Source organism: Ochotona princeps, chromosome 23 (assembly GCF_030435755.1).
Source record: "Ochotona princeps isolate mOchPri1 chromosome 23, mOchPri1.hap1, whole genome shotgun sequence".
Taxonomy (NCBI): Eukaryota; Metazoa; Chordata; class Mammalia; order Lagomorpha; family Ochotonidae; genus Ochotona; species Ochotona princeps.
This window is the reverse complement of record NC_080854.1, coordinates 8,248,212-8,274,598: the sequence shown is the minus strand read 5'-3', so window position 1 is coordinate 8,274,598 and position 26,387 is coordinate 8,248,212. Positions and strand designations below refer to the sequence as shown.

Below are 26,387 nucleotides of genomic sequence, written 5' to 3'. Positions count from 1 at the left end.
TTGAGCCATCCTTGCTGCTCCCAGGCCATTAACAGGGAACTGGACGGGAAGTGGAGCAGCTAGGACTTGAACTGATGTCCATAGGAGATGCCAGCACCACGGGAGAAAGCTTAGCCTACTGTGCTATGGCGCCTGGCCCTTTACTGTTGAATTCTAACAAATACTGAAAGAATAATTAACATAAGACTTTAAATTATTATGAATAAAAAAGAGGAGGGGAATTTTTCCTAATTCATTCAACTACAGCAGCATTTATTATCTTGATACCCAAATCAAAAATAGCAGCAATAGAATTCTACAAGCCAACACACTTGATGAACATTCTGGATGAACACAAATGTAAAACAAACAAACAAACAAAACCCAAACAATAAGCAAACAAAAGTGGCCATAATACAAAAAGAAAAAAAACCTAACAAAATACTAGCAAATCCAATAGCACATTAAAAAGGTTATGTATGATAATGAAGTGGGAAACTATCAAGGATGCAAGGATGTTTTGACATATGCAAATCAATCAACATGATACACATCATTAGAATGAACCAAAAAAATCATATGATTACCTCTGTATATGCAGAAAAGGCATCTGATAAAATAGAATAACCCTGTGTGATGAAAAACTAAGTAACTGTGGAAGGAGAATACTGGAATACAATCAAGCCATGTGTAACAAATCAACAGTTATTGTCACACTGAAGGAAGAAGGTTGATGATCACTCTAAGATTAACATAGTCCTGGAAGTCCTGAAAATTATGCAGGAGAAATAGGAAGCATGCAAATTGTAAAAGAAAACAAAATTGACACTGTTTGAAGAAGATAGTATCTTACATAAATAAAAGTCCAAAGACTCCACGAAAATACTGTTGGAATATACAAAATCATCATAGCTCCAGGATGCAAGTCAATGTACAAAAATCAATTGTGTTATAAACACCAATATCTAATTATATGAAGCACCTCAAGAAAGCGATCCAATTCCTTTTTTAAAAAAGAGCTATTTTTATTTAAAAGACAGATTTTGAGACCACTATGTTGGCTTAATTGGTTAATCCTCTATCTCTAAGTGAGGCTTTCCATACGGGCACCCATTTGTGTCCCAGCTGCTCCACTTCGGGTCTCCCACATGGGTGCAGGGACCCAAGGCTTTGGGCCGTTCCTCAACTGCTTTCCCAGGCCACAAGCAGGGAGCTGGATGGGAAACAGAGCAGCCAGGACACGAACTGCCACCTATCTAAGGGATCCCAGCATTTGCATGGCGAGGACTCTAGCCACTAGGCTACTGTGCAGCGGCCATGGAATTGCATTTTAAGAAAACGAATAACATCTAACCAAGTTTGACGACTGAAATTTTAAAAATTAAGAAATGTAGCAAATTCCAAATAGTATAAGATCAAAGTAAATACTACCAAGATACATTATATCAAACTATTGAAAACCAAATGTAAAGAACGTATCTGAAAACAGAGAAGAAAGGATACATTATAGTAAGAGAATCTGTGATTCAAATGATTGGCAAGTTTCCAGTAAGTATATAAAGGTCAGAAATCAGTGGCAGAATGTATTTAAAATGCTTTCAAGAACTATAAAGCAAATTATCACCTGTATAGTATTAGAAATGATAATACTGTGGCTTTCTGCAGTGTTTGCATTGGCATCTTATCTACCATACAGCCAGGCTTCTGACTGCATTAACTGCTTTTAGATAAACCTCCACGACTGGAATGTTTTATTCGAAAGGCAAAGTTATACAGAAGTAGGGTGAGATAGAGATCTTCCAACCACTGGTTCACTTCCTACATGGCTGGAATGACCAGGGCTGAGCCAGGATAAAGCCAGGGTCCTGGAACTCCATCAGGGTCTCCCATGTGGATGACAGTGGACCTAACACTAGGGCCTTTCCTGGGTACTTTCTCAAGCACATTAGCAGAGAGCTAGGTGAGGAGTGGAGCAGCTGAGACTCAAACTTGTGTTATGCGGAATGCTAGAATTACAGGCAGCACCTTAACCTGCAGCACCACTACTGCTGGCCCCAAATTTCCTAATTTACACTTCTTTTCCTTCTCCTTTTTTCTCATTAGAGGCTGAATAGCTGTTGTTCACTAAATTGATTATCTTAATTGTTTACTTGATTTTCTCATTTCACTTCATAATTCTCTCTTCCTCACAATCATTTCCTCTTAACTCTACTCTCCAGTGTGTTTTTAAAAAATTTATTTTTACTTGAATGTCAGAGTTACGCAAGAGACAGAGAGATCTTCCATCTGTTGGTTCACTCCCCAGATGGTTGCCTGCCACAGCTGAGCCAGTCCAAACTCAGAATCATGGGTTTTTATGCAGGTGCAGGGTCCCAAGACTTTGGGCCATCCTCCACTGCCCTCCCAGGCTGCAAGCAGGCAGCTGCATTGGAAGTGGAGCAGCCAGGACCAGAACCAGTGCCCACATGGATGCCACTCCACGGGGGGCGGGGGGGGGGCTGATTTGCTATAGCATTGCACCTGCCCCCTACTTTAAAAATTTTGATTCAACTATTTTTTCTTCTCAATGGGAACATTAGATGTTTCAAGCTACTCTAATATTTTTAGAAATCACAAAAACTTACTTGAAACTTATAAAGAATACGTAGATCTACAGACCACACACACACACAATACCATGTTACTTTGACCCAAAAATGTGTTTCTGAATGTAACCTACCCAAATAAATGTCGCGAGAAAAGTTGGAAATGGGTAGTGTTTTCAGACAATGGACTAGCTTCCTTCATTAAAGGAAACTTTAAAAACAGTACTGTGTGTAACATAAAGGCAAACTTCTAAAAGAGTAATGATAATGAGAAACATGTATTAGCAAAAAGTGCAGATCTCAACTATTTCTATACTAAAATAAATCTATCTTTCAATAAACATGTTTAGGTTTCCTGTATTATTCTAGTAAGGTGATATTTCAATCACCATTCGTTTCTGTAAATCTTTTCTTTTTTAAAGATTTATTTATTTTTATTACAAAGTCAGATATACAGAGAGGAGGAGAGGCAGAGAGGAAGACCTTCCGTCTGATGATTCACCCCCCACCCCAGGGACCGTAACGGCCGGTGCTGCGCTGATCCGAAGCCAGGAGCCAGGAACTTCTTCCAGGTCTCCCATGCGGGTGCAGGATCCCAAAGCATTGGGCCATTGTCAAAAAATGTTGAACATGAAGCTAGATGATGTTTAGTTAGACGTAGTTACTGTGAAATGCGAACATATGAATAAAAAAGAATAATCACGATTGTTTTTAATGTGATTATACTTGGTGAACTCATCCTTGAGAGTGTAGTCAACGCTCGTAACCTCCAGCTGTTTGTCTCCTTTTACCATTCGTAACACTTGCTCAAGGTGTCAGCTCAGGCACACTGGAACCCTAGGAGCTGATCCAGGCCACAGCTACCGTGACCAAGGAGGCATGCTACAGAATCGCTTCAGGATTTCAGGCCAATAGTAACCTTATTTTGAATCTGGGGGAAAACAAATCACTCAATTTGAGGATTAATTTAGTTATAAGATATAGACCAAATGGTGGAAAAAACAAAACAAAACAAAAAGCCCAAAAACAAAACACACACACACAAATAGTTGCATTTAATGAGTTTCTTCAACAGAGACACAGAAGTGCTACCCCTCATCGTCACTGCTGCTCCATGCATCTTCAAATGCTGGATTTAACTGTGTCTTGGTTGTAGTCTGAAAAAGAAAAAACAAGATGCTAATATTCACTTCTTCATTTTAAGGCTTACAGCTATTAGAGGAACAATGAGATTACTTTGGAAAAAACTGCATGATCACACCACAAATTCAAAATAATGCAATTTTATATTAAATAGGTATATCAGACTTCAAAGCAGTTATTGCATGAATACATACATGCGCAAGCAGTCTTCAAGTTCATTGGAAAGGTTTTTTTTTTTATCAAAGAACTATATGTGGATTTCAAAATTATCTGCAAATTTCCCCATTTTCTGTGAACTCTCTGAAATTTATCTATTTCAGGTGGAGAGGGAGATCCCATCACTTATGCAACTCTCCAAATGAATTCACTAGCGAGGGCTGAGACAGGGGGAGGCCTGAGCTGGGCATGCAATCCTCAACAGGTGGCAGGGCTGCAGCTTCAAGCACCCTAAGTTGCTGTTTCGCTGAATGCCCACTAGGGGCATCAGGGAGAGCTAAAGTTTGAACCCAGGCATCCCAACCAGAGTTGTTCTCCATGTAGGTCAATTGCCTACCCAGCCGTCACTTTCTGACACATCCTCATGCATACACTATGATGCCGCTGCCACTGCTCAAGGTACTTCTTCAATTCTTTGGAAATGCCTTGATAAGTGGCACATTCAACCTCGGATTAAGACTGGACTTCATGCTGTCAGTCGGATTTGATAGTCCAACATGTTGATGCTGGCAACTTTGCATTGTTTGGAAGAAATAAGGTGTTCACTAAGCTGAGCAATGTCAAGTCAAAAGTAATGTGAGGTATTAAGTGGTAAAGGTGCTGTATTTTATATGGTTGGTAAAGTAGCCCAGAAACACGTGCAAAACAAAAGAAACGAAATCACATTTGTGATCGGCACATGGATTCTGGAGAGAGGTACCGCAGGCCCTTGCACATCGAAGGTGATGTTTGAAACAACCAAACGGCAGTACAGTTCCGCAGCTTTAGAGCCATGCCTAATAAGGGTAACCAGAGAAAATCCAGTATCTGATATTACTCTGTGACAAGTGAGCAAAAAGGCTCTTAGGATGGTCACGTTCCTGAAGTCTCCGGGCAGTATGAATGAGGTCTGCTTCTCCCTCTGCAGTTTTCACAGTGGCTCCATATTTACTTAGATCTAAAATCCAACAATGTATTTGCTTCAAACCACTCTTAAATCATCTTAAATAACGTTGCTTTCTCACAACTAGTAGAAACACTGTCTTAAAGGCAATCCCTAGTGCACGTCCTTTTTGCTGAACACGGTGACTCACAATGTTACAATTCAAAGTATAAAAACAGCATGAAAAGTGAGTTGTTTCTACTAATTTTCCAAGAGTCAGCGAGGATACTGGAAAACAACAGTTTAATTTAACTGTTTTTTCCATGGTTTTTAACTAGATCAGAGCACATTACTAAATCTAATGTCAGTTATTACTGCCTGGATGTACAACAAAAGTTCCAATACACCCCAAATATCCAGATGAAAAACCATTTCCAAACCTTACGTAACTTACCACTAATTGTTAACAATATTTCATTTATTTGCAAGAGTTCTGCAAGTATGCTTATATTTTTAAAAGATTTATTTTATTGTTTATTGCAAAGTCAGATATACAGAGAGGAGAGACAGAGTTGAAGATCTTCTGTCCATTGATTCACCCCCGCCCAAGTGACTGCAACAGCTGGAGCTGCAGTGATCTGAAGCCAGGAGCCAGGAGCCTCTTTGAGGTCTCCCACGTGGGTGCAGGGTCCCAAGGCTATGGGCTGCCTCAACTGCTTTCCCAGGCCACAAGCAGGGAGCTGGATGGGAAGAGGGGCTGCTGGGATTAGAACCGGCACCCATATGGGAACCTGGGGCACATTCAAGCTGAGAACTTTAGCCATTAGGCTACTGTGCCAGGTATCCAAGTATGCTCACTTTTATCTAAAAGTTTACTGAATTTTCTGGATTTTAGAGCTTTTAATGTACTAAATTGAGTTATCCAACGACATAACTGCCTGTGGATTAGGTGATCCTTGCTCCTTACTCTGTTTTTAGATACTTTCTGCTTTTTCTGGTCATTTATTTGGTAGTAATGAAAGCACTCTTTTAAAAATATTTTCATTTTTAATTTGAAAGGCAAAAAGACACAGAGACAAACAGATTGAAAGAGCTCCCACTGCTAACTTACTCCTGGGATGCCCACCACACTGGAGCTGGGCCACGCCAGGTCAAAGTCAGGAACCAGGAGCCAGGTGTCCTTTGTGGGTGTCAGGAATTCAAGCACCTGAACCACTGTCTGTTGCTTCCTAGGGTATGAACTGCCAGGAAAGCTGGATGGGAAGTGGAAGAGCTGGGATCCAGCCACGTGCTTGGGTGTGGGATGTCAGTGTCCTAAGCAGTGGCTGAATTGCTGCACCGAGGGCTCTGAAAAGGACCTCTTCAATAGGAGTTGCTTTGTGAACATACATTTAGGGAACAAATTCTTGGGCTCTTCATCATGACCGTGTTCATGTCCTATCTACATCCACATGAATCTTTCAAACTAAAATTTTATGGACAAACATAGTACACGGCATATTAAATTGAGACTGACTAGTTTTCTCTTAAAGTTGAAGCCCATGAGCACTGTGTTTAAATCATGTTTAGTTATTTACATTTTTATGTAAAGGACAGAGACAGAAAGGTTTTCCATCCTCTGGTTCACTCCCTAAGTGCTCCCAAGCTCTCCAAGCTGGGGCTTGCCTGAAGTCAGGAGCCTGGAGCTCAGCCCCTCAGTGAGCGGGGACCTAGCTCCTGAGCCATCACCTGCTGCCTCCCAGGGAATGCAGGAGAAAAGAGCTCAAATGCCAGTTGAGAAGCTGGGAATTCACCCCAAACAGGGAACTAACTATGTGCAATAAATGCCCACTTCTCAAGCGCACATGTTAAATGGTAAGATTTTATAACTCTAAAATTAAATATAAAACTAAATTTTCTGTTTATATCTCTAACTTGACTTCTATTACTTGTTAATTTTTCATATAAAAGTTCTTTTAGATGAATTTAGTCTATATTACAAGGAAATATACTATTAGAGTCTTATGCTCTGGGCACCTGTCTCATGGGCTGCAACTACCACTGGTGAACATGAGAACCAGGATGCCAGGCTGGACAGGTGGTGGCACCCACTGGCATGAGTGTGGGTTGGAGGGTAGAGTCAGGTTAAGTTAGGCTTCAATGCCCAATGATGTATATAAGATCTGCATGGGATGTGGGACAGACTGGATCAGTCCACTGCACATGCTGGCAGGCGCGGGAACCAGAGCTGGGGGCTGTGCAGTGGGGAATACTGTGGGTCACGCTGACTGGGCTGCAGCTCCCCCTGTTGTACATGAGGGTCAACTATGTCGTGGGCAGGGTTGGGCTGGGCCTCAGTACTTCTTGGTTTGCAGAGGAAGAAGGGAAGAACAAATTGATCAACTACCCCAGTGAAGCTTGGCAGCAAATTTCTAGGTAAATGGAGGAAAGGTGGACTATGTCAGCCAATTGACCTTGGAAGGATAGCCTCATCCGTGGAGTGGCGATATCAACAGCATCTTAGAGCTATCAAAACCGCTTGAGCAGAACCCTCAGAACATGCTCCACAATGGGGACCCTGGGATGACGTCAGGTACTGAGGCGGTTGGAAGGCTGGGTGTGGTCTCTCCCACCGTATACCCCCTACCCAGACATAAAAAGAAGAAAAAGAAAATTGGTAAACAATGGTCTCGCCCACTTTCCCCTGATCTTAGACCCTTCTCACCCTGATCACCTATGTAAACATCAAAAACAAACAAACAAACAAAACAAACTCACCTCATTATCATCAGGAACTGGTTCCCATGAAGATGGCACCCAAGCCAGGATATTGCAGTCTCTGCTGCCACTATAAAGTTCCTGTAAAACATAGAGCAAAGATGTGATTCCTAATTTAAGGCACAAAGCAACTACAGCAATGTCTTAAATGATTCATTCTCATGGTAGATCAATAAGAGTAATTCAATTCCTATTCTATGGCAACTTGGCTGACGTATTTCTTTTAATGATAAAGCTGTATTTCGTATTTGAAAACAAGATATGCTAGAGGCTACTAATCATGTAAAAATTTTATAAGACACTCAACATCCTAGTGATTTTGATTCTTAGTATCCATATCATTCAGGTGTTAGAAAAAAGGACAGACTCTGTCCTTCTTTTAATAACTGAATATTTGATTCCAATGAAGAAACAATATTTTTACTAAGACTGGCTGAAAGTCCACATGTTTGCTATACAACAGGTTAAAGATGCATTTTCTGTGCCTGGGGATGTTTAGTAAGATTATGCCTGTGTTGTATAGTATCTGTCACTGTCTTTAGGGATGTGCTATTTGCTTAGGGCTGAATGATACTCACTGCTTTCTCCAACAAAACCAAGGAAATAAGCTTAATTTACCTAAAAATGAATACATCTCTATTCAGGCGTTGAACAGTGGTGGTATATATTTTTTATTTAAAAAAAAATTTTAAAGATTTATTTATTTTTATTGGCAAATCAGATTTAACAGAGAGACAGTGGAAGATCTCTGCCCACTGATTCACCCGTGCCAAAGTGACCGCAAACGGCTGGAGCTGAGCTGATCTGAAGCCAGGAGCCATGAACTTCCTCCAGGTCTCCCATGTTGGTGCAGGCGCCGGTTCTAATCCCGGCAGCTCCACTTCCCATCCAGCTCCCTGCTTGTGGCCTGGGAAAGCAGTCGAGGACGGCCCAATGCATTGGGACCCTGCACCCGCGTGGCGAACCTGGAAGAGGTTCCTGGTTCCCGGCATCGGATTGGCGCGCACCGGCCCGTTGCGGCTCACTTGGGGAGTGAAACATCGGATGGAAGATCTTCCTCTCTGTCTCTCCTCCTCTCTGTATATCCGGCTTTCCAATAATAATAAAAAAATCTTTAAAAAAAAAAAAAAAGTAATTGTCTCAGAATAGAAGGATAATTATTAGTAACGGGCAGTAACGGGTTAATGTGATGAAACAGTATATAACCACAACTGTTTGTGTAGAGTATATAATCATATGAATTCATAATGTCAATGAGCAGAATATAAAATATATCATCATCAACAACAAAACTATTTTGCAAAGGGGAAAGAGTCAAATGGAGCCCATATGCAACAGAAGAGAATTTATCTTAATCAAGTTGCACTGTAATACAGTGATTCATACATACACCCTATTACTTTATAGACTTGCCTGTATTACTCTTCACTAAATAAACTCTAGTTGAAATGTGGATTAAATGTATAACTCAGAATGAAATCACTATCTACTCTTAACAGTTATTCTACTAAGTTAATTACCTCAATGTTTTAAGCTCCCTTAAGTATCCTTCTTACCTGGAAATTAGACTGAAATACACAGCAGTCAACGTTTTTATAATGTCCCTTAAGCATAGTTATCTGTTCTCCTGAGTAAATCGCATAAACAGCAATAGTGCTACCATATGGTACAAAAACAAATTCTGAGCTGCAGCCACAGGAGACAGTGAATTTCAATCCTTTTCTACTGTCATTACAAACTTTTCCATAGTTCACCTGTAAGATAAAAATCATGAAGTTATTCTTAACCAGATATGAATAAGGCAGCCAACAAAGAATGAGAGAAATATTTCAAATATTATAATACTCTATGGAAAAGACTTAAATTTGAAGAAAAATTCCAGTGTCCCATCAGAAAAAACAACTGGCTACAGTTTGCACATCTTGCATTCACGGCAACCACACGGGCATTTCACGTTTATGGGAAACAGAATTAAAAAGAAAGTTTGTTTTGGTACGGAAAATTTTTGAAGTCCATGTCTTTAAAAAGTTCGTAAAAAATGTATACTACGAAAAAACTACGCATAGGTTTCAAAATTGTTTTGCACCAAAATAAAACTTATTTTTTAAATTAAAATTTCCCAAATTTTTAAGTATGTCTATACAAATAATTAAAAAAAGAAAATTTTCACATTTGAACCTTGGTATAAAGATGCAGATTAAGGTAACCATGAAGGATCATTTTAGATAATTTAGCAAACATTTCAGAAAACATAAGGAACTTAATGCTGATACAGGTGAGCTAACTACGTTGGGGCAACTCTAATTTGGTTATTCCTTTTAAAAGGCCAGTGGCTTATTATTTAACAAAACATAAAGATACCTCTTATCACGGGGGAAGAATATATAGGTTTCTATTCCTTCCATTAAAAATAATTTTGATTGTGAAACACACATAACAGAAAATTTATTGCCTTTTAACCATAAAGATGTGGTCTTCACAAAGTTTATGAAACTATATACTAGTAAAAAAATTTTGTAGCAAAAAATCTTATCTTTCAATTATATCTTTCTACAACTTCTTGAATTATCCTTATACATTACACTGTTGTAAAACCATTACCACCACAAACACTAAAACTCCTTTCTTGCAAAAGTATACTCATTAAAGAACAAAGATATTCTCACCCTGTAACTTAGTAATTACTCCTGGGATTATGCCTTAAGAAAATAATTAAACAGCAAGATGCTGTAAGCCCAGAGGATTTCAATGCAGCATTATCTGGAATGGCAAAATAACTGGGAACAGACATATATTCCTAGTAATGTTATATTAATTCTATGGTTTATAAAAAACCACTTGCATGAAATAACATGAAGTTTAAGTAGAGAAAAAGCACCGTGAACAAGTAGTACATAAAACGTAATTTCAGTTTTACATAAATAACCCTGTACCTGCAACAACAATATAGCTCTGCACTGCACTCCCAGGGTGTGGCTGGCAAACCCAGTGGCACAGGCTCACCCAGCACTGGACACTGCACACTTCCAGACCCTGCCCAACCCTGCTGAATCTTCATTTGAACAAGAGCCCTAGGTAATTTGTATGTTCATCAAACTCTAAGAAGCTTTGGGCTAAATAGACAAGCAGGTTTACTTCCTGCTGGTAATACTGATAAGAAGCTTGGGGTGGTGGGGTCTAACACTAAGAGCTAATCATTTGGAAATGTATCCTAAACTCACCCTTCTTTGGAGCTCATTTTAGAGTGTAAACAGTGATTTCCTTTTTTTTCCTCTTACAGGGGTTGGTTGGGAGTGTGACGTAGGTATACAAACAGACACACTAAGGCCCAGTTGGCACTTGGCTTACCTACCCTACGAGCACATCTGCTTAGCCATCTCAAGCAGCAGTGGTGCAGGAGGTTACCAAGGTATAGAAGGATTCAGAAAACTTGTTTTTTGTTTTTTCTCCCTCGGCCTCCCACCCCACTCCGCGTGCCTGCGCACGCAGCTCCAGACTGCGCGCAGAGCTCTGTACCGAAACTTGCGTTTTGAAGTCTACCTTTTCGGAGGCGCTCTGCAGAAACAATGATTTAATTTCTCAGTTGTATTTTTCCAATCTGTTGAGTGCAGCTAAATATCATTTACCAGAGAGTTGTGAAAATGGAAATGAAATAATGTATGTGAGAGCATCTGGAACATTATTATATCCGGCAAATTTTTAATTTGTTAATTCTTATACAAGTTTAAAAGTCTAACATTTCGACATTTGCATCTTTTGAACCTATATACTAGTGGTCGTGATAGTGGGAGGTTTTAGAGGATAAAATACACAAAAATCTTCTATTAATAATCATACATACCCTCTGTAAAAATCATGAATTGCCAGACTGTGATAGCTTTATTAACAACTGTTTATCACAACACTTAGTTACAAAGCACAGTCTTCCCACTGCGCCACATTCCTTCCCAAAGGTGAACTGGAAAGCTTCCAACGAGGTAAGAGTATTAGTTTACTAGCCTCTTCTCTGTTTTTAAAAGAAATTATTTGAGAGGCAAGGAGAGAAGAACAGGGAAGAGAGAGAGCTCACGTTTGCTGGTTCACTACCCGAGTCCCCACAAGAGCCAGTGAGTGTTTGGGACTCCGGAACAGGCGGAGCTGGGACTCGAACCCAGGCTCTGAGACATGGGAGCAGCACTTTAACTGCTGAGTGCAATGCCATCTGCAGCTCACTAACTTTGGTCTTGGCCTTAGACTTTCCTCCTCTAGTTCTTGCCAGAACATTTCGTCACAGTCATCTTTGTAAGTCACTGGGGTGAGCAAATCATGAAGCGGGTGCAAAAATTAAACCTCTCAATGCCTAAGGAAGGAAGTTGAAGCAGCAGCCTAAGTAGGGAAGAGCTGCTGTTCATTAAGTGCCTACCTTGTGTCTCGCCTGGAAAGGTGATTATCTAAGCTGCCCATTCTATGAATATAAATGCTTACCATAAAACCCAGTGCGTGAGGACCTAGCGCAATAGTCTAGTAGCTAAAGTCCTCATCTTCCATGCACCGCACCGGGATCCCATACAGGCACTGGTTTGTGTCCTGGCTGCTCCACTTCCTATTCAGCTCCCTGCTTGTGGCCTGGGAGAACAGTCGAGGATGGCACAAAGCCTTGGGACCCTGCACCCATGTGAGAGACTTGGAAGAAGCTCCTGGCTCCTGGCTTTGGATTTGCTCAGCTCCGGCCACTGTGACCACTTGGGGAGTGAATCTGTGGATAGAAGATCTTCCTCTCTATCTTTCCTTTTCTCTGGAAATCTGCCTTTCCAATAAAAGAAAAAAAAAGCAAAAAAAAAGCAGTGTGGACTACATGGTATGTTATAAATCATTATGAAAGTATTAAGGCAGAACAGGCTACTACAGGCAATAGTATCTTTACCTTTTAAAGAGCAATTTATCTATTCAAAATGCAAAAACGTAGAGAGGGAACGACAAAGAGAGGAGATGTTCCATTCCAAATCTTCCATCCCACATGGCTACAAGGTCCAGGGCTGGACCAGGCCAGAGATGAGCCAGGGCTTCATCTGGGTCACCTAAGTGGACTGCAGGGCCATCTTTCACTGCCTTCTCACGCACACTGGCAGGGAGCTGAACCGGAACCAGAGGAGCCAGGCTGTAAACCAGCACTCATATGGGATGCAGAATATCGTACAGGTGGCTTAACTCATTGGCGCCATAGCACAGGTTGTGCACAAAAATATCGTAAAAGTGCTATTTAAACATATATACTTATTTTTATTTGAAAGGCAGATTTTACAGAGACAGAAGGAGATTTTGAGAGAGAAGGTCTTCTATCCACAGGTTCACTCTCCAAATGGCTGCAAAACCAGAGCTAAACTTATCTGAAGCCACGAGCCAGGGGCTCTTTCCTGGTCTCCCACACGGATGCAGGGTCCCAAGGCTTTGGGCCGTCCTCCACTGTTTTCCCAGGCCACAAGCAGGGAGCCGGACAGGAAGTGGGGCTGCCGGGATTAGAACTAGCACCCATATTTGATCCCAGTGTGTGCAAGGCGAGGACTTAGCTGCTAGGCTACCGCACCGGGGCCCTGAAAGAGAATTATTAACCAGAAAGGATGATTTTGTTAATAAGCTTGTTTCTCCTCCTCTCTGTATATTTGACTTTCCAATAATAAAGAAAGAAATCTTTTCTGCTTGGGTGGTCCTTTTCCCAAGAGTATACCCCAATGACGTAAGAACCTCTTACTAGGCTGGATGACTTTGGGTTTATCCAATTGCCTTATCCCTTTGAAACAGTAGCCATATTAATAATAATACCTACACAAATGCTTCAAGGGGTGCGAGTACAATCAGGATTATAGTAAGAGTGAAATCTAGATTTAAACTCCGCAGCTTTCTAGCTCCAGGTAAGGGGCCTGTGCCATATCATAGCAAGCTAAGCCTCTACCTGTGCAACCAGCATGGTGTCCTGGCTCTGGTTCCAGTCCTAGAGGCTCCACTTCTGATCCAGCTCCCTGTTAATGGCCTGAGAAAATACAAGAGGATGGTTCGAGCCCTTGAGCCCCTGCACCCATATGGGAGACGTAGAAGAAGCTCCAGGCCTGACTGTAGACTGGCTCAGCTCTGGCTACTGCGGCCATTTGAAAAGTGAACCAGGAGATGGAAGATCTCTCTCTCTTTTCTCTCTGTAACTTTTTCTTTCAAATAAAAATAAACAGATCTTTAGAAAAAATAAAATCAGGCAAGTCACCTAACCATTTTCTCTTCCTCATATGTAAAATGCATATTATAACACTAATTACCATTACTGCATTGGTGGTGATGTTTAAATGACATTATATGTTCCAATATGCATGTTAAAAACTATGTATTAGCACAGTATTTGGCAAAATGCTTTAAGTATTATCATTACCAAATGACAAACTTTTTGAAGTTTATTCTGTAAGTTACTGAACCAACAAAACACAAGGCAAGGACTAAAACATACACAAAAGTAGCACTAGAAAAGTCCACCAAGATCCCAGAACCTTAAAACACATTTATTTCAGTATTTAATATAACATTTGATCACTAAGCCTTTTAACTTCAATTTATATTGGTGGTCCTCAGTCTTTCAGGAAGCAGCTGTGATCACACACTAAGTGTGGGGGTGTGGGTGGGAGTGGAGGGCATGCAATTTCTAGATCACGGTGCGGGAAAATAAAAATATACATTTTAAAAGTCGTAAGTCAAAAGAAGTGCAGTAAAGGCAGAATAATAAAGTGCATGTCAATGATTCGTTTCCTTAATTCATATACCAAAAGGTACTAAAATATTTCTTACCAGTGTGTTTTCTCCATTGGAACTATTCCACAGCCTCATTCGATTATCTGTTCCAACAGTGAGGAGGTGAAGTCCATCGCTTGTAAAACACAAGCCGTTAACTTTCCCATTATGAGCAGTGTTTGCTATAAAGAAATATACACATTAAGGATAACTACCCGAGTTACTTAAAATATACTGACTGCATTTGAAGTTAGTCAACCCTTCACATTATTCTAATATGAAAAGCAACATGAGTTAGAATTCAAAAGGGAAAAATAAGGAAACCAAAGGGGAAAATATTCTGATACACACACAGACCCAGTGGTCAGCAAGCTGTGCTGTCAAGTTAAATTCAGTGCATAGCTCAACATAAAACTTAAAACATCTTTCCTTTTTCTTATATTGCCATTTTCTTAAAAAGATCTATTTTACAGAGAGAAGGAGAATCAGAGACAGTGAGCTTCCATCTGCTGACTCACTATCCAAATGCCTGGAGCTTCTTTCTTGGTTGGCCACATGGGTGCAGAGTACATACATCCTTTGCCATTTTTCCAGGTCAGAAGTAGGAAACTGGACAGGAAGTGGAGCAGCTGGGACATAAACCAGTAAGCATATGGTATGCTGGTGCCATAGGAACAGGATTAGCCCGCTATACCACTGACCCAATGCTAACATTTTGATTTCTAATCTAAAAATCACTCTATAAGGGCCAGTGCCATGGCCATGACCGGAGAGACCAGGTTGGAATTCTTTGTTACTGGTTTAAACCTAGTTCACCTTGTAACACTTGGAATCTCGTTATAGCATTGGTGCTAACAACCACTGTGGGAGTGGAAGTGGTGAATGAGAGATTTGCTCTCTCCTGCCACTGTTTTTCAACTAAGTCAGTCGTAAAAACAAAAAATACATATTGTTATAAAGTAATACTAGTGTTGCCTATTAAAACAACTTTCACAAGGAAAGGATAATTAACCACTCCAGTTTCAATCAAAATTTGCATAACGAATGAACATGAGAAAGCACAACTTTCATCAGTCTAATTCAATCAAACAAGACAAATATAGGTTACATATACTTCAATCTAATGTGTCTCTAGTTCATAATCAATTTTGAATCAAATTTCTATATAGCAGATAAATTCTACTTCAAAAATGTAATTGAGGTAGATGTTTACTTATTTATAATAGAGTACTCACATTTGCACAACTATAGAAAATGTTACTGCTTCTGTAACTTACTGTGGCTAAGTGGCACTGAACTGAATAGTCAGCCTCACAGGGGTTAAAACAAAACAAAACAAAACAAAACAAAACAAGAAACCAGTAAAGCCAAGTTAACCCAGAAAATTTTTACCCTGGAAAACTAAAAACTAAAAATGGGTCACTTCAGTTGCCTTATTTACTTGCATCTTGAAGACAAAGCTAATTTAATTTGTGGTGAAATGTCTTTTTAAAAATTCATAAATTCTGTGATTTGTCAATGTATGTTTGCTTCAACTTTAATGTAAAACTTAAAGAACTTCAACATAAAACTCTATCAACTGCCATAGTTCCAAGTTCATGCAGCCTTCATTACCTGATTCAACAGCTTGTGATTTTTCCCCGTTATGTTGATCAAGAGTAATCAAACATCCTGATGCTCTCCTTACATCCCATAATTTTACTCTGCTGTCAGCACTGAGAAGAAATAAACATCACACAGGACAGTCATCCACCTTGCCAGCTTTGACACAATTGATAAGCGTAAACATACTCATGCATTTGACTTGCACCTTTGCCTTGTCAGCAAATAGTCAATAGGAAACAATAGCATAAAAGGTGAAAAATCATCAAAAGGTAACTTGTTTTTTTCAGATCCTGAGGACAAAATTCTACTTTTCATGTCACTGTTTTCAAAGACACGGGCATTCTGTGCCTCAATGGCAACACAGATGTGAAGCTTGCAGCAAGCAAGTCTGATACTAGACGCTTCTTGTTTGCTACCCAAGTGTTGTCTAGAAAAATCAGCAGCTAATTTTACTTTGCTTAAAATCAATTTAGCATAGAGTTGGTGCTTTTTATGTCTATTTTAAAAATGAGAATGAAGTGAATTATGAGGGCAAAGTACTTTGGTTTCCTGTGCTCAAATTAATCTTTGCCACACGAGGACTTCTGCTTGTCTAGCAGTTAGATGCACATTTTCTTCTTTCAATAAAAGAAGAAAGGCAAAGCCATGATCACACATCAATTTCAGACCCTATTCCTAAGGAAACATGCTCACAATTACAATGATGCGACCATGTGCTCACACAGATCTTAACAATACTCTAACTCCACTGGCTTATCCACATCATTTTAATGAATTACCTTATGTTTCATTTATCATGTTTTCAGGTTTTTATTATTTATTAAGAGTAAATTCTCTAACACACAAATAAAATCCATCAAAACTTTATAATTCTTTTAGAATTAAATGCTGATGATTCATTTTTCTTTACTATATACCTAACAAAAATGTACTGCTACTAAAGCATCTTACAGCAGGCGCAACCACTCATTTCTTAACCATATCCCTCATGCCGGGATTATTAGCTCTGAAGCCTTGGCTATTCTGTGTCTAGTGTGTCAGCACAATGCTTAGCACACCTGAGTTCAACTATCACCTCCCCTTCTTTTTTTAAAGTAACAGTCCTGATACCAAGAAATCTCTAAAACAAAGGGCTTATTGAGATGTTGCAGATCCAAACCAGCAAAGGACCAGTTCTTGCAACCACTTCCTGCAACTTTCAGAAGCAAGGCTAGCAGTTGGCAATGTGTCCAGACAACTAAGAGCCAAGAGCATCCTTACAGTGACAATCTGGGGAGAGAAAGCCTAAACTGTTTATCCTGAACCCATGTTAGCTACAGATAAGAGGGATAAAATTAGAAGTGGGGAAGTTTTGGGCCAGGAGGACAGACATTAAAAAGTCCTTGTTGCCTTTGGCTTGGTTGAATTTGTAAGCACGACGGCAAGGTGCTTGGGGACTGACTGTCCTATTTTTAGCCAAGGCTTTAACATATATTTTAAAATTTGGACTACAGTCTTTTTGGTTTGGCCTGCAGCTTTTATGTAATTAACTTTCCTTATCTCTCCTGTTCATCCTCTAGCCTTTGTAATAACATTTTTCTCTCACTAAACATCAGCAATGAACCAATGAATGTGTTGTATTCTGGAGTAGCAAAAATTAATAAAAATCATAGCATTCTATATTAACAAAGTATTATATTTTTGTTTGTAAAATGACACAGGATGGATGCCAGAATAGTAGTGCTCAAAGTTTTGCCTTAATACATAGATTCTCATGTTTTCTCTTTATTCTGAAAGGCAAACATCATTAATATGGAGGGTTAGGGTTAGAATTATGATACAACGGCGAGCAGTTAAGATACACTGTGGTATCCCGAATAAAAGATGGACTCCCAATGACATCATTAAGATCTTGACTATTGTTTATGCGTTTGATGCCAAGATCCACTTAAATAGCAGAAGGATGGACTTGTGACTGCTGTTGAAGGACTACATGATTGTAATACTATGCGGGAAAACACTGGAGGGCAGGGGGAACTGGGAGGGTGCAAGGCAAAAGCCCTGAGCCTATGGCGCTGTATCATAAAAAAAAAAAATAACAATGCAAAGGAAGATTTCTATTTCTTTTGGTTTAACTTTTTGATTTGATTTTTTTACTTCCATGGTGCTAAGTAAATGTATTAGAATATTGTATCTTATTTACATGTAGCTTTAAAGTATTTATTATTAACTTCAAAATCATACAAACTGCAATTTACCTTGCTGTTGCTAAGATATAGTCATAACGCGGTGACCAGGAAACTGCCAGTATTTCCTGTCTGTGACCTGCAAATATAACCACATGAAAAGTCTTGCAAAATATTTGAAAAATCATATGGCAAAATGATATTAATTTCGCCTAATTCCAATAAAAATTAGACTAAATAGTAAGTATTTATATGTAAAGTCTATATGGGAATTTTTAATATACTGTCATTTATTATAAAAGGGCTGGCTTTGGTTGGGAATAATCATACCAAACGGTTCTTCTTAAACATGATTTTTAGCCAGTGTTAGTCAATCCATTAAATTCAATTACTTAGCTCCATAACAAAGTCACAGCAGTAAAACATTTTAAGGAATAAAAGTTTCATATTTTTATAGTAAAAATTCATGATAATGTAATAAAAAAGTTATCTATTTCATCACACTCACTTGATATATTTAGTAATATGTGTTTCTTAGAGATGACTAAAAATGTAACTGAGCTGACTTCAAAACTTTCATGGAAAAGGGGAATTAAAAACAATACACATTTTCCATGAAGATTTTGAAGATTCTTATTTTTTTAAATAATGCTCCATCTTTTTATTGTTTAAAATTAGATAATCTAGTATTGATAAAAAGTATTGATAAAACATAGTAAAAATAATTTAAATAAAATACCCTTACCAAAGTATTATTTCAATATTTTCCTAGAATTCATCTAAGTATTAGTAACAAGGCTAACTGATTAGCCAGAACAACAGTAATTGATATTCAAAAAACATGATGATGTAAGTGTACATCTTTTAAAATGTAGAAATCACATAGTTTTGAGTTAGATCTATTTCCATATCCTTTGAGTTTTCCCTAGAGCTACTGGTTCATATACCAATTTCTCTTCAATGGTTTAATTTTATGAGGATAATGCATAGAAGGCCCTTGATTTCTCTGCTGACTTTAACAAATAGCACAAATACATTAGTCATGTCACTTACAAAGAAGATATTGTTAAAAATGCTTCTTTGATTGAACAGTTTACTCAAAGTAGTAGTTGTTTTCAAATAAAAAAAAAAATACCCTGTAGAATGTGAGAACAGGATCCTGACTTTAAGTCACAAAGTTGTACTTTTGGTCCTCTTGTACCAACTGCAAAAACAAAGCAAAAACCTCTTAAGGAAATTTTATCATAAATTATCCACAAAAGGAAACAAGATTACCATCAGGAATCATGACATTTTTGCTGTACCCATGAAACAATGTAAAAATTTATGAATACTGACTTAAAATCATTTTATGTTGATTAGCAATCCTACAGTTAGGTAGTAACAGAACTTTTATTTTGAAATAATTATAGAATTACAAATTGTTCAATTAGTCTTGAGAGGACTGTAATACCTTGGTTTCCCTGATGAGGAATCAGAAAGTTACTGAATACATGAAATTAGAAGATACACTTAATTTTGGTGCAAAACCTTTTGAAATCCATGCAGTATATTTTTTTCAAAACTACATATTTTCTATGAACTTTCTGAAATCCCGTTGCATGTGAGATACCAAAGTATAATATTAAAATCAGGACTTTCCTGTTATTATTTTCCATGATAGTTTTGCAGGTACGGGGATTCAGCTCTACACTTCCCCTTCCTCCCTCCCATTTGCCCAAAGTATTACAATAGTGTAGTCCCTTCAGCAGCAGTCACAAGTCCAACATTTTGCTATTTAAGTGTATCATGGCATTGTAGGTATTGGCAATGGTGGAAAACCTAGTATTACATTATTAAGGCATATTTAACAGTTTCTTGGGAGTCCTTCTTTGATTCGGGAGTAGAGATGCATACTGCAACATATCTTCACTTCCCAATATGCTAGTCTCCATTATATAGCTCATCTATGAGAATATATGTATATACACTTATATGTATACTTATATGTATACATATAAAAGTAAATGTATATACGTAATTCAACATCACGTAGGTTCATTTCAATAGTTCAGTTTTTCCAAGTCAAAGATATACTTTGAACCATTAGTAACAGGTCCACAGAACTTCTGGACACAGATGGAAGACCTCAAAGAAACTGATCTTTATAGATGAAGCAGGTGACTGATGTCGAGAGGCGAGGGTATTCTCACAGTACCACAAAATAATGAAATCACAAAGTACGGGTAACAGAAAAAATACTTATGCTTCCTTACATATCAACATTAAATACATACATATATATTTATTTTAAAGTCAGAGACAGAGAATGAGTGAGCTTCTATCCAATGGTTCACTTCTCAAACGTCCACAGGGCTGAAGCAGGGAGATGAGAATTCACGCTAGATCTCCCTGGTGCGTTGCAGGAACCCAGTTGCTTAAGCCACCACTGCTGCTCACAGGGTCTGTAGCAGCAAGGAGGGCTCAGCGCCAGGAGGTGAGCACTGACGGGAGATGTTGCTATCCTAAATGACATTTTCCCAGCAGGCCAAACACTTGCCCTGTTTGTGAAGTTTTTGTGCTTTCATATGAAATGGATATTTAATTTGAATCAAAATCTTAGAAGGAAAATAACTTCCTCATTTTAGAGTGATCAAATTGGAAAGACTGCCTATTTTATTCGGGCAAAAACTTTCAAACTTTGTTGATTTAAGAGTAATTCTTTTAGGGGACAGAAGCATGTTTTAATCATTTATTTCTAGCCACTAACACAGTGCCTGCTTTGTACAGTATCCGCTGAATTGAGTGTAAACTGCAGCATGTACTTCTTTTTAAAAAATTAGAATTGTGAATTTCATTTCAGTTAAAACTTTTATAGTAGATACAAGAGAGAGAAATTTTGAAAATAAAAAGAAGGGACTGGCGTTGTGATGTAGTGAGTAAAGTTGTGGGCGCCAGTTTGCGTACTGGCTGTCCCACTTCCAACCCAGCTCCCTAACACACGTGGCAAAGCAGCAAAAGACTGCTCACGAGTTTGGACCCCTGTACTCAAGTGGGACACCTGGAAAAGGCTCCTGATTTCTGGCGCTGGCCTACTCCAGTCCCAGCAGCTGCAGCCATCCGGAGAGTGAATCAGAAGGTGGAAGATCTCTCTTTTTTTTTTTTTTAAGATTTATTTATTTTTATTGGAAAGTCAGATATACAGAGAGGAAGACCTTTCATCTGCTGATTCATTCCCTCAATGGCCACAGTGGCCGAAGCTAGGAGCCAGGAGCTTCTTCTGGGTCTCCCATGCGGGTGCAGGGTCCCAAGGCATTGGTCCATCCTTGACTGCTTTCCCAGGCCACAAGCAGGGAGCTGGAGGGGAAGTGGGGCTGCCAGAATTAGAACCAGCGCTCATGTGTGATCCTGGTGCGTTTAAGGTGAGGACTTTAGCCACTAAGCTACCGTGCTGGGCCCAGGTGGAAGATCTCTTTCTCTTTCCCTGTCTCTCCTTGTCTCATTATAACTCAAACAAATAAACAGATCATTAAAAAAAAAAAAAAAAAGTAAAAGGAAGACAAGTACAAACCTGCTACCAAGCAATGCCTGGTGGCGACTGGAGACATGTGATGGCTATAAACTGTTTCCTCAAAATTAAATACATCTGCAGTCTGATAATCAAAAGACATTTAATACATGTAAGTTATAAATATAAAAACAAAGCAATAAAGTTTCTATTTTTCCATACTTTCTGCTGTTTTAAAACTCTAGCAATTCAAATGTAGGGATATAATACCTCCCAAAACTAATTATTATTTTTTTTATTAAAAAATTTATTTATTTGAAGAGTAGTTTTAGAGAGAGTGAGACATGGAGAGTGTATTAAGTGTTAGTTTTCTTCCTTAACGGCTGCAAGAGCTGGGGCTGGGCCAGGCTGAGCCAAAAGCCAAAGACTCCATCTAGATTTTCCACACGAGTTGCAGGGGCCCAAGGACGTGGGCTGTCCTCTGGTGCCTTCACACTGACATGAGCAGAGACTGGAAGTGGAGCCGCCAGGACATGGACCAGCACTTATATGATGGCTTATAAATTATATATCACATGATGGCTTAACTTGTAGTGCCACAATGTCAGCCCCTAAAGCTGGTCATTTTAACACATGGTAGCAGTCTATGAGCAAAACCACTTACCACCTGTCCTCCCCTCATTACTCTGAAGACATCGGAATAAACCGTGGAAACCCTACCAGTTCCCTGTCCATTTCTTTTTCTCTCCAGTTTAGATTCCAACACCCAATACTTGCTAACTACCAATGCTCCTTTTTCCCGATCCTGTTACTGGTCGTGACCTTGACTTGGGATGACTTGACATCCAGTGGTATCTGCACAGAGCCCAGAAACTTCTTCCATAAAGGGACAGAGGTTTTGAGGACCAACTCTTCATCTCTGCTACTGCAGCAGCCAAGCAGCCATAGACAACAGAGTGTATTTGTGTTCCAAAACCTTTATTTACAAAAAGAAGCGTGAGCCAGTCTTGTCCATAGTCTAGACGTGGCTAATCCCCATCCAGGTGAAAAAGAATATCTCGGAACAGGCAGACCAGTTTTACTAGAAAAGGGCACTCCCTTCAAGTGGGGTTTCAGTAGTGACGGCCAGTCGAGCCGTACCTGACCAGTATCCTCTGCGCTATCCTGCCGCTATTTCAGGGCTTTTCCACTGTACAAGTTTTCCACTGAATCCCACCAAGTGCTCACACCTTCCATTTCAGTGAGACTGCAGGCAGTTCTCAGTCAAGAATTCCCTTGACGTCTTACCAGCAACCTACAAAAATACTTCCTCTACTTTCCTGTTGCTTCACCACTCTTATCCTGGGGGAAAGATCGTGCCCCATTTAGAACGTTCACCCCCCACATGTGTTCAGTGCCCTTCAGCACAGTCAGAAATCTCACTTGCTGGATCACCTCTTGGTTATCTACAACCTTTTCCCTACTGGCTCATTCCCGATAGCACCAAAAGTTCACTTGCAGTCTTAAAGCACCTCCCTCCTTAGAGCAAAACAAAAAAACTCTTTGACCCTAGTTCCCCTCTTTAAATAAAAACCTTATTTGTAATTCTTTATCTCCCATATATTTCTCAACTTGCTACTATCTTATTTTTATTTCCATTACTGTGATTTACACTATTCTTCCAGTATCACTAATAACCTCTTTATCTTATCTTACCCATCAATTTAGCATTCACACAGCTGACTACACTATCTTTCTTAAAACAAAAACAGAACAAAAATCCTCTTCAGTAACTTCTACTATATTCTACACACCTCATTCTCCTGACTCACTGGCTACCCTGTTAGCCTTTCTCAGGGCTTTGTTCTATGTGTGCTGCTCTTTACTGCCACCTACAGGTGCAAACCTGTATTTCCAGTGTAGACATTCTGATTTCTAGATAGGTATAAACTCAACTTTTGGATTATCTGCATTAGGATTTCTTATAAATCGCTCAAATTCAGCAAATCTAAAATTGAATTTAGGGCCCGGCGGCGTGGCCTAGCGGCTAAAGTCCTCGCCTTGAAAGCACCGGGATCCCATATGGGCGCCGGTTCTAATCCCGGCACCTCCACTTCCCATCCAGCTCCCTGCCTGTGGCCTGGGAAAGCAGTCGAGGACGGTCCAAGGACTTGGGACCCTGCACCCGCGTGGGAGACCTGGAGGAGGTTCCAGGTTCCCAGCTTCGGATCGGCGCGCACCGGCCGTTGTGGCTCACTTGGGGAGTGAATCATCGGACAGAGGATCTTCCTCTCTGTCTCTCCTCATCTCTGTATATCTGACTGTAATAAAGTGAATAAATCTTTAAAAAAAAAATTGAATTTACCATCTTACCACCTTTTCCCATCTCACAAAAAACAATATATTTCATAAAAAATAATCCCCAAGGCAGAGAACTGAATTACTGATATTTAGAAAATAACAGCCTTATTGAAATAAAATTCATACACGATTCGGTGCACTAGTTTGAGTTGGATGCTTTGCTTTTAGAATACTTGGAGCAGTGCAAATGTCGTCGGAACACATTTCAGGGCATATTCATCATCCAAAAAGCAACCCGACAGCTATGAGCAGTTGCCCCCGACTTGCCTACTGCTGGGACTGATGTAGGTGGAATTACGTATTAGGTGGTCTGCTGAAGTTCTTTATTTAACCTGTTTTCTTCTTGCATTATTTTTTAAATTTGGCCTATTTTTGAGGCTTTTCCATGGTGTAGCAAACATCTGTACTTGATTTCTCTTGATTGTTGAATGATATTCCTTCGTATGGATCTAAAACATTATCTTTTACATATTCGGCAGTCGGTAGGTTCCACACGCATCATTTCAGTGGTTCCCACTTTTTGGCTAGTGGGAAGGATGCTGCTATAAACATGTGCACCCAAGCTTTTATGTGAACCCGCGCTTTTGTTTCTGCTCGGTATGTACCGAGGAGTGGAGATGCCTCTTCGTGAGGTAACTGCATTTCACACTATGAAGCACTGTTCTGAGCAGCAGTGGCACCCTCCATGCACTGAAGGAGGGCTCCAACCAGTGCACACACTATTACCTTTTTACTGCAAACAACCTAAGCAATTAAAACGGCATCAAATCTTGGGACTTTTGATTTCCATTTTAATAGACATTTTTTTTATTTCCAAGTCTTTTCCGATTTTATTGATCTGTCCCCCGATCACTCTCTAGGCAAGTCCCTGTCTTCCCTTGTCTGGACTTGTGCAGTCTTCGCAGCGCACTGTTGAGCCTCTCTCACTACCTTCTAATCGATCTCCAACAGAACCAATCTACAACGCCAATTTAATGTTTTCAGTGTGGGTCATGGCTTATGCTTTTCAATGGCTTATTTTACCTCCTAAGAGAAAGAAGATCTTCCTCCTCCAAATCTACAAAGCTCCTCCTGAGGTAGGTTCTGCTTCTCTGGTTCTATCTCTGCTCACTCTGTTTTAGCATTCCAGCCACGCGGAGTACATGTGAGAGTTTCATCACCGTGACCCGCAAGAGTTTTCAGTAGGTGTTCCCTCAGCTTTGACCTCTTTTCTTTCTTCTGTGGACCTGGCTAACTGCTACTCAACACCCTTTTATTCTGGCCTAATGGGCACCTGCTCTAGAAAGGCCCCTCCCGAGGTCCCCTCAGGTTAGGTGACATTGCTAAACTGCTACACACAGTTCCGGGAATAGCCTCTTTCAGGCTTGACTATTTTTTGCCCCTTTCATCTTGATTTTCTTGATAAACTTTAAGTTCTTTGACATGAGGCAGGGATAATGCCTATTTTACTCACGACTGAATTTTAATTCTAACATATAATGGATAGGCAATAAACATTTGTTCTATGAAAAATTTCATTTACTAAGTGCTTAATTTTAACATAAACTTGCAACTTTTTCTACCTGGTTTGTGTGTCTTGCCTGTATTAGGTCATGAAGACATTTTTGTTTTCTTCTATAAGCTTTCACACTAAACCTACAAAAAAAAATCCATCTGAAATTGACTTTTGTGTCTGGTATAAGATTAGCACTTTTTATTGTGCAGGCAATCAATCTGCCACCACTTACTACAAACTGGAAAATTTGCTACGATTTTATGAGAATACAAATATGAGAAACAATAATGTTTAGCATACAAATTTCCAAAGAGTGACACTACATTTATGTAGAGAGATTTTGTAGACAGGTATAAAAAGAGGGGACTAAAAAGCACAGAAATTTAAATCTGACCAATTACCACAAAAACCATTACACATGGTCAACCTTTTACTGGGCTATCATATTAGTAATTTTCTTTTACATTTGTCAGTCAGTAGGAAATAAATCAAATTTTCTTTCTTAGATTATCTGTTGTTTTCGAGTCATAAAGACAACAATACAGAGGGGGCAGTGGTATGTCATAGTGGGTTAAGACATCCAGGATTTCAAGTTACAGCACTAGTTTGAGCTCCAGCTGCTCAGTTTCTCATCTAGCTACTTGCTAACGTGCCTGGGAAAGCAGGTGCAGGTGGCCCTCTGGCACCCTGGATGCAGTACTGGGTTCTTGGCTTCAGCTTGGCCTGGCCACTGAAGCTGTGGCCATTTGCGGGAATGAATCAATGGAAGAAGGTCTTTTTCTCATCCTCTGTCACTCTTTCAAATAAATAAATCTTAAAAAACAAAAAAATACTAAGCAATTTTTGAGTACTTACAGACAGGCTCTATTTTGGGTACTTGTTGGTTCACTTAATCCCCACAATCATTCTTTAAGGCACACTATGGCCTCCACTTAAAAGGTTTGGATGTTGGCTCGTTGAGAAACAGCTGGTCAGTTACAGAGCTGACCCATGCCATCCGGCTCTC

General features: G+C 39.5%; 1 protein-coding gene across 2 annotated transcripts in view; it reads right to left on the bottom strand.

Annotated features, from left to right (window-relative positions):
• Positions 1-3,251: 3,251 nt before the first annotated feature.
• The window catches only part of ERCC8 (ERCC excision repair 8, CSA ubiquitin ligase complex subunit), a 36,247-nt gene continuing 13,111 nt past the window's right edge, over positions 3,252-26,387 (bottom strand). The window contains exons 5-12 of one of the 2 annotated variants that reach the window (XM_004583728.4): positions 21,610-21,691; positions 19,195-19,263; positions 18,132-18,198; positions 15,904-16,004; positions 14,347-14,471; positions 9,099-9,296; positions 7,543-7,623; positions 3,260-3,721 (exon numbers count right to left, since the gene is read on the bottom strand). In XM_004583728.4, coding sequence (XP_004583785.2) covers positions 3,653-3,721; positions 7,543-7,623; positions 9,099-9,296; positions 14,347-14,471; positions 15,904-16,004; positions 18,132-18,198; positions 19,195-19,263; positions 21,610-21,691 — 792 coding nt within the window. In that variant the 3' untranslated portion in view covers positions 3,260-3,652. Of the gene's footprint in view, positions 3,722-7,542; positions 7,624-9,098; positions 9,297-14,346; positions 14,472-15,903; positions 16,005-18,131; positions 18,199-19,194; positions 19,264-21,609; positions 21,692-26,387 lie in introns of both variants that reach the window. The other variant, XM_058680119.1, reaches the window with a different exon arrangement.